The 16,013-nt window shown below is 40.1% G+C and overlaps 2 protein-coding genes across 2 annotated transcripts; both read left to right on the plus strand.

The window, feature by feature from the left end:
- The first annotated feature begins 4,803 nt into the window (after positions 1–4,803).
- On the plus strand, positions 4,804–7,901 carry LOC137298497 (perlucin-like protein). Its single transcript, XM_067830785.1, has 5 exons — positions 4,804–4,917; positions 5,310–5,392; positions 6,346–6,433; positions 7,181–7,400; positions 7,786–7,901. Exons 1-5 carry the CDS (start codon positions 4,866–4,868, stop codon positions 7,808–7,810), a joined length of 468 nt encoding a protein of 155 aa, XP_067686886.1. The 5' UTR covers positions 4,804–4,865; the 3' UTR covers positions 7,811–7,901.
- Positions 7,902–10,250: 2,349 nt separating this feature from the next.
- On the plus strand, positions 10,251–13,099 carry LOC137298974 (perlucin-like). Its single transcript, XM_067831402.1, has 5 exons — positions 10,251–10,360; positions 10,466–10,548; positions 11,516–11,606; positions 12,436–12,655; positions 13,007–13,099. The coding sequence occupies exons 1-5, from the start codon at positions 10,303–10,305 to the stop codon at positions 13,029–13,031; spliced, it is 477 nt and encodes a 158-aa protein (XP_067687503.1). The 5' UTR covers positions 10,251–10,302; the 3' UTR covers positions 13,032–13,099.
- Positions 13,100–16,013: the final 2,914 nt, after the last annotated feature.

Consider the following 16,013-nt stretch of genomic DNA (forward strand, 5'->3'; position numbering starts at 1 on the left):
GCCAATGGCACCTTTACATAAAAATGTGTTCCCTATTTAATGTTTAACCCATGTGTCATTGAGAACGTATGGTTTGGTGCCAATGACATCTTCAGATGAACATGTGTCCCCTAAACCTGAACAAGTATGGTTTGCCGCCAATGTCTTGTGGGAAGAGGGAATATTCCGTTGGGCACAACTAACTGAAGAATCCAACAGCATCTATAACAATGAAAACTGTGTGGAGACTAAATATTTTCTTCATGATCAATGGAATGATCTGTGAACGATCATCATGCGTGAAAAAAAGTAAACACTAAGCAACTGGATCATTAAGTCATGTTTTACACACAAACAATGTTAATGCTGGATGGAAATATTCTCCAAAGAAGATTCTTTCAAAATGTGTCCTAACATTTGTATTTAAAATATAACCTAAGAATTGTATGATATGCTGATGATATCTTTTTCAGTCTTACCTATCTTAATTAATATTTCTTGTCATTGTCAGACCTTCGAGTCGTCTAGTGGGCTAAACCTCAATCACAGTTGGAACAAAACGTTTTCGCTTGTTTTGTGTATTATACACCTATATAACATTTGTACCTCTGACTTAGGTTTGCTTTACGTACATATTACCACAGTGAACTTTTTCTCCAGAAATGGACTTCATGCATTATATCCATATGAGGAATCGAACCCGGGTCTTCGGTGTGACGAGCGAACGCTTTACCCACCAGATTACCTTACCACCCCGACAATGAAAGTAGGTATTCATTGTGCAACATGTGTCAAAGACACCTATGCTAAACTAAGTTTAGGGGTGTGAGAGATATCACCATCACGATAAAGTGGCCATGGAAAGGGGTCTAGATTAGAGTACAATACAAAGTGAAAAGGTCACATTATCAACCATTTCCGGTGTTCATCTCCGTGATAGTGCTGGAATATTGATAAAGGTGCCGTAAGACTAAACTCACTCACTCTACCAGTCACAGTCAGTGATTCCCTTAACCCTGAAAAGCTGCGACCCCGAGAACCCAGGACCAAAACCTGTGAGTCCTGATCAGAATGTATAGGTCGTATATCTAATATGGAAATAATACTGTTAGTTACTGGAGATGAAAAGCCTTCCACCATAACGACCTACAGAATGCAAAAGCTGAGTCGGAGTGGTTTCCAGTCGGCCTTGATCCTAAGGTCCAACATTAATTTCGTCACAGTGACCACACCCCACATCATTACTGAGCCCAGAAGATTGTTCTGTCCACCTAAGCTAAACTTTGTTGCTCCTGTCCAGAAGTCAAGAACAAACCCTGATTCAGCTTGAAAACATAACGTTTAGCCATAACTAATGCAAGGGTACTCATAATATCTACAGTAACTCGGTGACTAACGGAATCGGGCATTCAAGCTCTCTTGCTTGGTTGCAACGTCATCGTATATCAGTTGCGCCCTAGATCGATGACCATAAGCATTTGCAATGGATCTGCTTTACAGGGAACATGTCTCTCTGCTTACTCTATCTTATTCTGATAGTGTAAAATTTAGTTATACTTTTTGACATATAGCGTCTGTCACATCAGAAGTGGCTCCGTGCAATAGGCATGTTAGAAACTGGAACAAGACACAAAATGTGGATGGGTCACATCCATCTGTGGACCAAAGGCGACAATTAATTAGTCCCAAAGTATCGTCTTCACTGAGCTAAAAAGTGTTAAACCTCTCCTGCAGCATGTCCATACCCCGTTGACGCTATCGCGGCACCTCTAGTCCATGTACAAACAATACATGGAATCAGGTAAATCATAAATGAATGTCAATCTGAATCAATAAGACTGACAAAATCAGGAATGTCAGCCTTCACAGGGTGCAACTTCGCGCAGCACGTGTCAAGTTTCGGATGTGTTTTATGTCGTGTTTTTATTGCATAGACTATTTGTCGTCAAGATCAGCACTTGTAATAAACACTTATGTTTCAAAATTTTCTACTTTGTAAGTAAACATGATACTCTAGGAATCAAATAGTCGTATGTGTACATATATATTGGAACTATTTCTTCACACTTGAAAATTCGAATTCCTCATCTCGTACGCCAGATGAAGACTCGGACAAAACAAAAAGTTTTTCAAACCAGTCTGATCTGCAGCTGGTGAGAAATTCACCTACCATTTCAGCAACCGTATTTTTTCATTCGACCTTTGCAAGCAAATAAAACTCTCGCACAGCATTCATATTGCAGAACCCTTCTATGAGAAGATTAAATTAGCAGCCATGTCGTTAAGGCGTATGTTAGCCAGCTGTTAAATTACCAAGACAGATGAAGGGGAGTGACGTGATTATGCAAGCAGTTGCAACGGATCTGGTTTTCAGGAAACATGTCTATCTTCAAACACTTAGCCCGTGACGATCTTTGTTAGAATTGATTTTCTGCAACCAAGGCTTGTCTGAAGAGGCGATTACGGTGATTGAGGGGTCTGACTTGCTGACTTGTTTTTGGCATTTTTCATCGTACCCTAGATGTGTAGACCTCATGATGATGATGACCGGATTGTTTGGTCCAGACTCGAAATTTACAGACAGCCGTCATATAGCTTGAATACTGCTGAGTGCGGCGTTAAGCAACCAACCAACCAATATTTCATGTATGTCAAAGTTATGGAAATAGACCCCTTTGTGCAATACATGGCGGTAATGGTAAAAGTACACATTGTAAATTGTAATAATATACATTTTAAAACTGACAAAGTGCATTGCAATCACAGATAAAACGTTTCGGATCTTCAGTTAAGGAGTTTGCCCACCCGTGGTGGACGCTGTTCGGCGATTCCTGTTATGAAGCGGTCATGGAGAAGGAGGTATGGGCACAAGTCAGTGTGGGTATAGACGTCGGTGTGAGTGGAGTGTGACTGTGGACCTGAGTGAGTGAGTTAAAATTAAAAACAACTGGTTAATATTTCAGGGATGTTGTAACTGGGAAAAGTTTAAGGTTAAGATCTTTCAATGATGGGCAATACAAAAACTGGCAATATGTCACATTCCAAACACCATTAATGTCAACGTAACTGTCAATAGCACCATCACACATGTTCAGGGTGCTGATTGCCACAAAATACCCCAAACACCTGTGATGTGAAATATGGATTAGGGACGTATGGATTGCTGCCGATGACACATTCAAATGTACGTGTGTTCCCCATCTAATGTTTAACCCAGGTGTCAGTGCCGACGTGTGGATTGGTGTCGATGACACCTTCAGATGAACGTGTCTTCCCCATCTACTGTTTAACCCAGGTGTCAGTGCCGACGTGTGGATTGCAATTGGTGTCGATGACACATTCAGATGAACGTGTGTTCCCCATCTAATGTTTAACCCAGGTGTGGATTGGTGAAAGTGAATCTGTGGAAAGAGGGGTATTCCGCTGGGCAGCGACAAACCAGAAACTGAACTTTACTGACAGGAGGGCTGGATATCCCAACAACAGCAGCGACGCAGAAAACTGTATAGAGTTTGAGTATTAGGCGTCGGAGGATCACTGGAGTGACCAGTACACGTAAGAGCAATCTTTCATATGTGAAACAGCTTGAAGGTAAACACTAGACAACAGCACAAATGTTTACACTCAAACAACGTTAATAGTCTATAATATGACATAATATTCTCCAAAGAAGATTCTCTCAAAATGTATCCCATCCATTACATAGTAAGCCTATGATATCTTTTTAAATACAGTCTGTGTTGATTAATATTTTTGTTATTGTTAGCCCTTCGAGCTATATTGTTGGCTGATTCTCCTCCAAAGTCGGAAATCAATAGTCATTCAATAATGTCAATGCTACTACTACATCAATATAATCTTTGTTGATTGCTTTACATGCAAATTATCACAGTGACCTTTAACTCCCTGGTTGTGCAGAGGACGTTATCCATATGTATATTCATACCTGAAAAGGAAATCATAAAATGTAATGCAGAGGACTGAGTTTGCTTGGGCTAGACAGACCCGCTCAAACGATCAGGGATTTTATCTAACGTGATTCCATGCACTGAACAGTATTCCAGTTATATCCTGGAAAGTCTGTTGTGCAAGAGAAGCCCCAAATGACCCGGAATGATGCGGGTCTCATTTCTGTGTATTTTGGTGAATGTTTCACACCCGTTGAAATATAGTCGGGACCAGATGGCCTCAAATCAGTGCCAGTCCTTCAGAAAGTTTGATAGAAGGATCTACAAAATAACATCTGACTGAATACATAATACACTTTAACCCATTTAATCTTGGAAAAGCGTCTCACACATGGTTGTCAGACACTGAAAGGACTGAGTGACTGAATATGGTTATACACCGCTTTTACAATAGGCTTCACACATTGTACCTTTGTGGGCAATTAAATCTGGATCTTCGGCGTTACAAGCGAAACTTTAACCACACGGCTCTGAAAGTCAAGTGAGTTTAGTTTTATACCAAACTCTTCCAGATATATTCCAGCAGTCTGTAAGTGATCGAATGTAGACCATACAGTCCAATGATTCTGTTAATCACTGGATTGTCTGGTCCAGACTCGATTATTTTTTATTTTACAGACCGTTGGAGAATAGCTGGAATATTGCTGAGTGCGGTTTAAAACTAAACGCAGGTACTCACTAATCTGCACCTGTGACGAAATTCACCTACCATTTCAGCAACCCTATTTCTTTAGTTGACCCTTTGCCAGCAACCAACACTCTCGCACAGCATTAATACTGAAGAATCGTCTATGAGAAATGTAAATCAGCAGTGATGTGGTTAAAGTGCATGTCGGCCATCTGCTAAGTTACCGAGATAGTTGAAAGGGAGTGACGTGATTGTGCAACCAGTTTCAACGGATCAGCTTTACAGGGGACATGTCTCTCTTCATACTCTGTGTTCTTTCCGCCATGTGTATGGCAGTAGATGGTAATGTTACATTTCATGTGCCCATGATGATCTGGATTAGAATTGCTCTTCATCTACACGTGTTAGTCGTAAAAACCAATTAACGGCATGGAGATGAAGGGTGAGGAGTTGTCAGGTTCACAAATTTTCTTGACGTATTGATCATATCCGTTGCATAGATCGGTACTCATTTTGTTGACCATTGGATTATATAGCTTCATTATTGCTGATTGCGGTGTTCGTAACTAACCAACCAAAATTTCATGTATGTCAAAGTAATGGAAATATGCCCTTTACTGAAATAAACGGCGTAATGGTACAAGCACACGCGCAAGTTGTAATAACATACACTTTCAAACTGACAAGGTGTACTGCAATCAAGGAATTAAACAATTCTGAAATCTTCTGTTTAGGAGTTTGCCCGCCTGGTTGGACGCCATTCGAGGATTCCTGTTACGACGTGATCATGGAGAAGGAGGAATGGGCAGAAGCCAGTGTGGGTATAGACGTGTGTGTGTGTGTGCGTGCGTGCGTACGTGCGTACGTGCGTACGTGCGTGTAAGCATGAGTGTAGGTGTGAGTTGAAATTTAGTCATTTCAGCTATGGCGTGACTGTAAAAGATATTACACAGGTGAATATCTTTCAGAGATGGGCAATGTAATTAAAGTTGAAAAAATGGCAGCATATCACGTTTCAAACATTTAAAAGAATGACCACTTGCATAGCAGTAGATGAGCGTGTAATCGCCCAGTTCCTAGGTTGACTCACTCAACCTGCATGGTACCCCAGCAGGATGCGTATACTCCCTCCTCCCCTCCCCTGTCTTTGGACTTCCTGAAGAACCGGGAAACACTATTCTAAGATTGCCCACCCTCTATCTAGCCAAAGGCCTGTCATTTCTGTGCATTTGTCATGCACTGTCGAGGTGGGAAAAGATAGTGGGGCACGCTTTCTGTCAGTTTTATAGCCAAGAATCCGCGTGTATCATTTAAAGGTAACATGGTGCTGACTATGGTGTCAGCTGTAAGTGATTTCCGATCGGAGTTCCGATTTCGGATCGTGCTGAATGCCGTCATCACGCAATTTTTATGGAGCATTGTTTCTACTATAAATTCCACATGGGGGTTCATTATTTCTTGTGCCGAGTATATTAAAGTGTGGTAGCTATGTTGGTAATCTAATCCAATGCACATGCATTAATAATATATTTCTATGATTTATAAAGAATACTCCAAGAACTATGACGGACTGATGCAAAGACGAAGGATGACAATATATGGATGAACAACTTCTTTATTGCTAACACCGTTATCAAACAAGTGATGAACAGCATAAGGATAGATGAACATATATACACGTTAGAGGAAATGTTTGTACAGTGCGATGCAAAGACCACGCCTCAGTGCTACCATGGGAGGTATTCATGTTTTGCTTATATACGCTTGCAGTTAATTTGTGGAACATACCACGGATACTTGGCTGTGATTGAATCTTCATCCGAGAATGACTTTGTAAAGGGATTAATGAGGTCGTCAGGTAAGACTTTTTTGAGGATAGCTATTTAAACTGACGAACAAAAGAAAGTACACAGCTTTAATTGTTGCTGCAATCCCAAATTTGCGTTCTAACTAGTGCAATTATTGAATAACACTGATTGTATAGAACGCAGCCACTATGTCCATTTTGCCAGAATACAAGCAAAATCTTGGGTATTTGTTTTGCACGGGTTTTCGCAAAACTGTGATTATTGTCCCTTGCACGAGCACTTTTCGTACAGACGGTATGAAACCTGTTAGCGTGAAGACCAATCAAACATCTCACAAACATCTCACGTATATTTCACGAGAAAAGAAAATGGTACCATTTGCTTGACAACAACACTAGTATCGAAGTCGAAACGTCGCACTCACTGAGTAAAAGAAGTTGTATGTCCATAAAACATAGTCCTCACGTTTCATCCACTCAACCTCTGGAATGCCTATCGTGATTGTTTTCCAAAGGATGTTGTGGCGCAATATGTTTGGGTTGGGCCGGAGGTGGCAGGTTTCTAATCTGATAGGAATTCCGGTGTTGTTTGTTTGTAAGTTCAGATAATTCCACAAAGCGATCTTCGCGCTACGACTATCTTAGGGTCTATGTTCAGGGATGACAGTAGCGATAGCCTTCAGTTGAACATGTGCTTAATGTTTTCAGTATTTGACACATCTGCTAATGAACTAGGATGGCTTGCTGCCTATGACACCTTTAGATGAACGTGTTTTCCCTATTTAATGTTTAACCCAGGTGTCAATGAAGCCGTATGGATTGGTGCCAGTGACCTGTTCCAAGAGGGCGTATTCCGCTGGGCAGCAACTAATCAGAAGCTGAGCTTTACTGACTGGAGAGCTGGAGAACCCAACAACATGAACACCGCAGAAAACTGTGTGGAGATTGAATATTATCTTCAGGATCAGTGGAATGATAACCTGTGTTCAAAAAAGCAACCTTTCATATGTGAAACAAGGTAAACACTGAAAAACTGGATAACTCAGGCATGTTTTATTCGAGGGGCTATTTTCCATAGCGTAGTCATGCTACTACCGCTGGAGAAGTTATGTTTAACATGTGCATGAATACGGATCAGGTGTTTGAGGCCACAAGTCCTGTCTCTGGGTGGTTTTTATTTGGTGGTTCATTTAATGTTACATTATGGGTAATAAATAGAATAACCAGCTCTGTACGAGTGATTACAGGAAATATGCTCTCTTCAAAATAATGTGTAAAATAACATTATTTCAACTCGGGCATATTTTCCGTAATCACTCGCACCTTTCTAGTTATTCCCTAAGCATGCCAGTGAGATGTTTTTCAATCTTATGTATGTTAATTAATATTTCTTTCATTGTCAGCCCTTCGAGCGATCTTGTGGGCTGAGTTTCCACCATGGCTGGACTACAGTGGTCATTCAATAAATGTTCTCATGTGCCTTCGGTTGTTTTATGTATAAATGCTACTACTACATCAATATAATCTTTGTCATGCTTGCTTTACATGCACAATAACACATTGAACCTACACACAGACACACACAGACACACAGACACACAGACAGACACACAGACACACACACACACACACACACACACACACAGTGTGTAGAAGATATAAAACAGAGAGGACTGAGTTTGTGGGATCGACCCATTCATCATAGGTTTTATTTCATGTGAGTGAGTGATTGTGTGGTTTTGTCTCCGCAGTGAACAGTATTGCAGCTGTTCTGGCGTGTGAGCTGTGCAAGAGAAGCATAGCATGTTCGGAATGATGCTGGTCTCACTTCTTTTGTCCAATGTTGTGACTGTTTCGTTTTTCATACCTGTAGAAATATGGGCGGGACCAAATGGACTCAGATCAATGGTTCAGAATATTACAGAAATATCGTGCGGGCGACACCAAACCCGGGTTTGGGGCGTTATGAGCGAACGCTTTAAGATTAACCACACGGCTACCGCTCAACTCCGACACTGAGAGTAAAGTGAGTGAGTTAAGGTTTACGCCGCACTCAGGAATATTCCAGCCATATGGCGGAGATCTGTCAATAATGAAGTCTGGACCAGACAATCAAGTGGCTAACTGAATGGGCATCAATCTACGCAGTTGGGAACCAATGACGTGTCAACAAAGCTACAGAGCCGGACTACGCGATTCCGTTAGTCGCATCTTACGACAAGCATAGTCGCCTTTTATGGCAAGCATTGGTTGCTGAAGGCCTATCCTACCCAGGATCTTCAGATAATTAGAAGTGAATGAAACATGTGAACAAACAATACAGAACGGTGAAACACGTCAACTAACGAAACAAGCATAGTTCACTCTGTCAATGAGATTCTATTAAAGGGAAGTCATACCGGTCTCTCAGCACACCCACAGCTCCACGTTTCATTTTACGATGAATAATAGAATTATGTGATGGTAAATGTCAGTACGATATATTCATCAAAATACATAATATATATCTATTCCGTGTTTCTTACACTTTCAGTGTTGTTTGGTTCCTAGAAAATGATTTCTATAACTTTTATTTCGTATTTTGTACTCACTATAATCCAGTATAAGAGCTTTTGTGGATTATTACCATCAATTATATTTGGCCATGATTCTTGTTATATTAAATCGGGGCACTAAACCGTATACACTTAACTTTGATTCATATTCTCTTTTCTAAGTATTATTATGTGTCATGTTATTCATACATCTACGATGTAATTAAACTTCCCCATAGGACATGTTTACGTGTCATCACTGTAGACGTTGCAGCACACATCCTTCCATGTGTGATAGTCCTGTTGGTTGATATCATTGTTAGTGCTATAACTCACAAACGGGAAACAAGGTAGGTACTGTGGTCAGTCAATAAACCCCCTTGTGTTTTTTCGGGAGTAATCTTTACCAAATTTTCATTTACTGTTTGAAACGTTACCAAATAGGCTGAATGAAGCATACTAAATAGAGATGGCGTTCGTTTGGATTTCTGTTGAACCTTAACCTAACCCATAACTGGTCATCTAAAACATAACTGGTCATCTAACACAAAACTGCCCCACCACCCAACAACATATACTATTAGTTATACCTGCCACTGTACCGTGCATGTACACAATGTCTTGTCCTGAAAATAACTATCTAACCTTCTTGTAATTGTTTCGTACATAAACACTAGTAATATTGTAAGGTAAATCTGTCTTTACGAGAACTGTTGTGCATGTTCAAGGACCACTATATATGCTGTTTGTGGATTTGATCCATCCAAACCTCCAAGCTTTAGAGCTTGTGACCCTCTCGTTGTTGCTATGATTCAAGTCTTTTGTTAACCTCACGTGTTTTCAAAACGAACACGGTACGACTTCTGAACTGTGTGACTGTTTTTTTCAACTTCATAATCACCTGATGTTTTGTTCCCAGGAACTGTGACATAATTTTATGAAAATCCTTATCGCCCACTTAGGACGACGGAATGCATAAAATACTTGTGCACAGGGTAAATATTATTCAATCCGACTGCAGCACCATTCGAATTCGAACACCAAAGAGAGGACCGTGCAGTCTGACGTTTTAAAGTTTGAACCTATCAAATTCTAAAAAATGCTGTAATAGTTAAGTGTCTCTGAAGATGCAAAATATTTTTTCAAGTTCTGATTTACACGTACAAAATAACTAGGGTCACTGCACGAAGGAATCTGAGAACGTGTGATAATCGCTTTGCTAAGGTTACTTCCAGGACAAGTAATTTGAACCATGTATGTCGACAACATACTCGAATCGGCAACTAAGCTCGTGATCTACATTACGAGATATGAAGTATTAGTGACATAAAAGGACAAACACGTCCTCGTGGGAAGTCTCGTTCTGTTGATCGTCCGCAACATTACATGGGCATGGCGTGGCTGTATATCTTGTCGCTCTTGGTAGTAAGCGCCACCGTTAAAGGTATGTTGTCATTACCACAGCGCCATTGATTTTCAGTTTTGTTCTTCTAAAGATGTACGATTCCATGATGTTTGTCCAAATGTTTTATAAAGCTGTTCTTTGCAGGTGACTGTCCCAATTTATGGGTTTCCTTTGAAGGCGGCTGCTATTTTCTGTTTGAGGATAGTGAGGCCTGGCCACAAGCCAATGTAAGTAGACTTGTGTGGTTAAATGGGCAAGTATTAGAAAGGTAATGGGTCCAATCCGATTCCACAATTCAGAATTAACTATTACCTCTTACATTATGAAGACTTAAGATACACTGACCACACATGTTTTACGTTACTAAATGTCATTAATCTAGGCATACAATGGCAGCAGCAGCTTTCAGTGCACCCACGACTATTCAGAATATTGTTATTTCTGAATGTCTCCACAAAACGCCTGTTATTTTCCTTGACGCGATGATAGTGCTGGAAGCTGCCAAACCGTCGATATTTCCAAATAGATTTCCAAGCAGCACCAACTCGGATTTACATAGGAAGCCCCAGCCGCTCGAAACTGACCCATCCAGAGATATATTATATTAATGATCAAGCCTCCTCTGCACATTAACACTACTAAGGGAGATAACTCTGATTCTAGAAAACAACGTCATTCCGGAAAGTTGCCTGATCTGCTGCGGACTGGCCAGAACACGAAATAATTTATCCAGTAGTTCAAACATTTACAGCCACTGGCCATTACTACATGCTGCTGAAATTCCTGTCCGTGTCCATCGCCACGAATATCACATACTAACAGCCAAGCATATGAACATGCATATACTCTTTAGCGGTTGATGTAGCGAGGTTTAATCGCAAAACGTATAGACAACAAGAAGACAGGGATGGGACAGGAAGATTATCAAAACTACATGTATGGCACTGACTGAATTATAAATAATATAAAATGGCAAAGCCAGGGATAGTGAGTTTATGTTCAGAGTCACATTGACGGTATTTCATCAATTTATGTATAAGAAATAAATGTCAGCAGAGTAGAATGAATGTCGACTATCATATACCATTCTGATGCATCTAAGCCTTAAAGGACCAGCTCCGTGTTGGCTGCGCTATAGCAGGATGACGCGATACAGGTTCAACACAAACCCAAATGAATGTCTTCCATTTTTAGACTGTTTGTGGCCTTCATTCAGCGTATTTGGTGACGCTTGAAACAGCAAATGAAAATGAGTTTGTTAAGAATTACGCCCGAACAAAACAAGGTAAGTGCTTCCTGACCGTTCCTACAGTGTTCACCTTTTGTGAATTATAACACTAAAATGATTTTAACCTACATGACTACAGCAAATAGAAGGCTGTGGGCCTCAAGCCCCGAGTCATGACAGGTAAAATATAACCGCGTGAGAAATTTTGATTTCATCGTGAATATTGACATAACAAAATACATGAAAATACATAAGCACACACGACATGTATGAACTGAAATTAGGTATGTATGGATTTCAACAGCAATACGATGTGACAAGTATCATTGCCACAAATAAGTAACAGTAATAATTAGCAAAGGCTCTAATATTGGATTATGTGAGTACATAACGTCAGTTAAGGCACTCACATGCATCACAAAAATGTCTAAGAAATAAATATCAGTAATGGTGTAAGATACAGCTGTTTAACAAATAAAAATAAATCAGTTTCTCTGAGGAAAATATGTAATACTAATATTTAAATATGACATGATTTCTTAATTGATCGTGGCAATTTTAACTGTGGTCATTGTATCATTCAATAATGATGTTGGTCTGGAGACGATTGTATAAAATATTCTGGAAAAAAATTGAAAAACAATTTTTAAGGAACGAAACTTGGACATATGGGTGTACTAAAATACCCTTTTATGAGAATCTGTTTGGCACAGTGAACTATTCTTATTTTGTCGATTTGTTTCATCGTTTGTTAAGTCACCTGCTTCTCAACTCTGAACTCTCCCTGATGTGTCAACTGGTTTGTCCCATCCTTCTGAACTATTGTTCTCTTGTGTCATCATTCTGAACCATCTCCGTTGTTTCATTCTCTATTTTATGGCTTTAGTTCATTCGTCCAACGTGTGGATCGGTGCCAACGACATGATGGTTTCAAATCAGTTTCGGTGGACGGAGGGCGACAAAAAGGTGACATTCACAGACTGGGCCCCTGGGGAACCGAATAATAGCAATGGTGGCGAGAACTGCGTGCAACTCGATAGATCACACAGTTTCCATTGGAATGACGCACTCTGTCGCAACAGGAACCACTTCATGTGTGAATTTAGGTACGTTAATAACCGCTCTGCCTGTGACTGATGAACCAAACGTGTAACTTGTGTAGAGCTCCAGTCATAAACGCTAGCAACTTTCCGCAACCTGGAGGAATACTTGTCCCCAGAGATATTACAGTCGTTAGTAAACGGCTTAGATCATTACCTTTTCAACATTTCCTCTCATATTAAGCTGGCATGTTTTAAAGTATTGGAATACTTTCAAAACGGACTCACTGCTACATCCGAAGGCCAGTTCACAGATGTGAGAGCCAAGACGGGTTCCGATGATTTTCCATAATCAATTAGTAAAATGAGTTTTACAGCATGAACCTTTAACCATGTACACCTTCTTGTATGTTTCAGAAAAGGGCCGGTTATTGGTAAATGAGATCCTAATCCAAATATGAAAAATACTAGCTGAAAGTGATGAACGATGAAATAAACGCATAAAATATTGTTTTTGTCCTTGTCGTTTTACTCCAGGCGCAACTCTCCATTCCAATTACGAATTGATCGAGTATTTGCATTTATCTGATCCTTAGTTATATACATACTATAGAAATAGAAGGGAAAAGAAAAGATACAAATTTTGATTGTGTAATTGTTCCATCTTAAATTTGACAAGAAAACTGAAAATAACTCAATAACAAATATACAGGCTCACAAACTTTCACGAAACATATCAAGTAAACATTCAAATGAATTAACCGGTGTGATAACCATGATGTGTGTGTTGTGCAGATCCAGTTCCTCTATGATGTACCCACATCGAGTTGTATTTGTTGTCCCGTGAAGGCCGGGGTTAGAATGGTGTTCCATAACACATGTTTATCGTAAGAACCGACCAACGGGATCGGGTGGCGTGCTTGACACATGCCATCCCATTTGTTTAGATCGATGATAATGCTGTAGAATAACTGAATTGTTTGGTCCTGACTCGATTAATTATAGACAGCCACCAAATAGCTGGAATATTGCTGAGTTCGGCGTAAAACTAAACTCGCTCACTCACTTTTCACAAACAACGCTGTTGAATCTCTCATTAAACTAATATTGCTTGCGAAGTTATTAATGGTGAAAGTGATTGCTTGACAAAGACCATCGACCCTCACAAATGCACTTTTGCAGGTGGACATTTAATGTGTATGTAAAACTCTCGTCATATGGCATACATCACAGTTGATGCCCAACAGCTGGCACCTCTTTGATTTATCAATATTGTTAAATGGACAAATGTGTTTTTAAACCCTTTTAGCAATAGTACAGAATATCACTATAAGGTTTACTTGTATGCATATCAATGTATCCATCTGGAGGTTCGAACCATAGACTCCTGTTTAACGATCGACCACCTTTACCATGAGGCCAACCCAAACGCCCTTCGCCTCAAGGCATAAACGACGTAAGCGATTTTGTAAATCAACTGTATGTTAACTAAACTAATATAATATGCTGCATCGATATATTTATGAAATATGAATATTTCAGAGTTGTAACTGAAATAGCCACGATAACGTACAGCCTCTCCAGTGTGAATTTAATCTTATCTAAAAGTATTTATAACTGGCTATGTACCTTATCTGGCTGAAAATGTATATGCACGTGTAGGTTAAAGGGATTGACTTTTAACTAAATTTAAGGGGCCTAGAAAGTGAAGTTCAACTATATTTTCACAAGCTTGCAACATGCTACTTTTCAAGTATCTGTCGGTTTTTCTCCTTTGTATTGCAGCTAATGGTAATAATTTTTAATAGTCAAGCGCAACTTGGACGAATGCTTAACTCTGATTGATTAAAACCCTTTTCCAAATGCAATCGCTTTTAAATTATGCCTTTCACAAAAACTTCATGCGTATTAATACATGAAATATCTTGAATGTCAACCTGCAAAATAGCCGCCAATAAACCTTCAAAATTTGTATACCGTATTTTCTCTTTAAATACACACCTTACGAAGTTGATGTAGAGTATCTTTGTGTTCAAAAGCGGAATTACGACACGTTTGATATCAGTTGGTGGGTGACGATTTGACCTCCTGCGTTTTGGCTTTCCTATTTAGATGATGAAATCGCATGATTTTCAATATGAGTAAATAAGTGTGTTTAGTTTTACACCGCATTTAGCATTACTCCGGCAATATCAGGCCTTGGACACCACAAACTTAACTCATTGTGTCCATGTAGAGGTTAGAACCCGGGTCTTCAGCGTGTCGAGTGAACGCCTTAACCACAAGCCTGCCAGATCACCCCTAAGATTTAGACGATAGGCGCTGCAAATAAAACCTTGACATTAGGGTTGAAGAAATACATGCATTCCAAAACGTTGCTTACAACTTTGTCAACCGTCATCGTCAGTGGGGAATTTGAAGGTCCAACAGTAAATGCAGCATTTTTGAAAACCCACGAAAACTCAAAATCATGTCTTGACACACACACGCACACATACCTTCCCCCCAATTTTCGAAAACATGTAAGACAAAGATACATGAACCAATGTGTCGGGTCTACTGTTGTCGACCTGTCAACCAGATTAAAATTGGTCTTCAGCATCCCTTGCTTGTCGCAAGTAACGCTATCGGGTGGTCAGACTTGCTGATTGTTGCTACTGCAGAGCAGAACCTGACGATGGCATTTCATCGGCTGCCGAGTTCATGACAAGATAGCAACACGTGAAACAGTCTTATTGATGTATATTCCTACTTATGACAACCCGTGAAGATCCGGGTTATAATTGGTCTTCAGCAACTCATGCTTGATGTACGTGACATGACGGTATGGTGTGGTCAAGCTCATCGACTGGGTTGACACATGTTAAATTAATATATCCCAGTTACGGGAACGATGATCATGTTGTTGATCACTGGTTTGTCTGGTCCACATTCGCTTATTCCCAGACTGCCAACATATAGCTGGAATATTGCTGAGTGTGGCGTTACACAACTAAAACATCTTCCCATTTCATACCAGTATTGTCCGTGTCAAGCTACTAGTTTTATTGACTATAAAACAAATCCTCTATTTTGTGCCCAGACAGGTGGGCTCAGCTTGTGCTATTTTTTATAATATGATAACCAATCATGGACATTAGCTGATCGAGGTAAGTCTCACAAATGATTCAATATGTGCTGTGTAGTGCAGTTTGTTTGTGTGACAACACAGGGTCTCGATCAACGAAGTGTTCGTAACGTTACGTGAGTTTAGTTTTACACCTCACTCAGCATACTCCAACTATATGGTGGCTGTCTGTAACTAATCAAGTCTGGACCAGGTAATCCAGTGATCAACACCATGAACATAGATCTGCGCAGTTGGGAACCGATGACCAACCAAGTCAGCGAGCCCAACCACTCGATCCGGAAAGTCGCCTCTTCC

The sequence above is a fragment of the Haliotis asinina genome, chromosome 10, assembly GCF_037392515.1.
Source record: "Haliotis asinina isolate JCU_RB_2024 chromosome 10, JCU_Hal_asi_v2, whole genome shotgun sequence".
In the NCBI taxonomy this organism is placed as follows: domain Eukaryota; kingdom Metazoa; phylum Mollusca; class Gastropoda; order Lepetellida; family Haliotidae; genus Haliotis; species Haliotis asinina.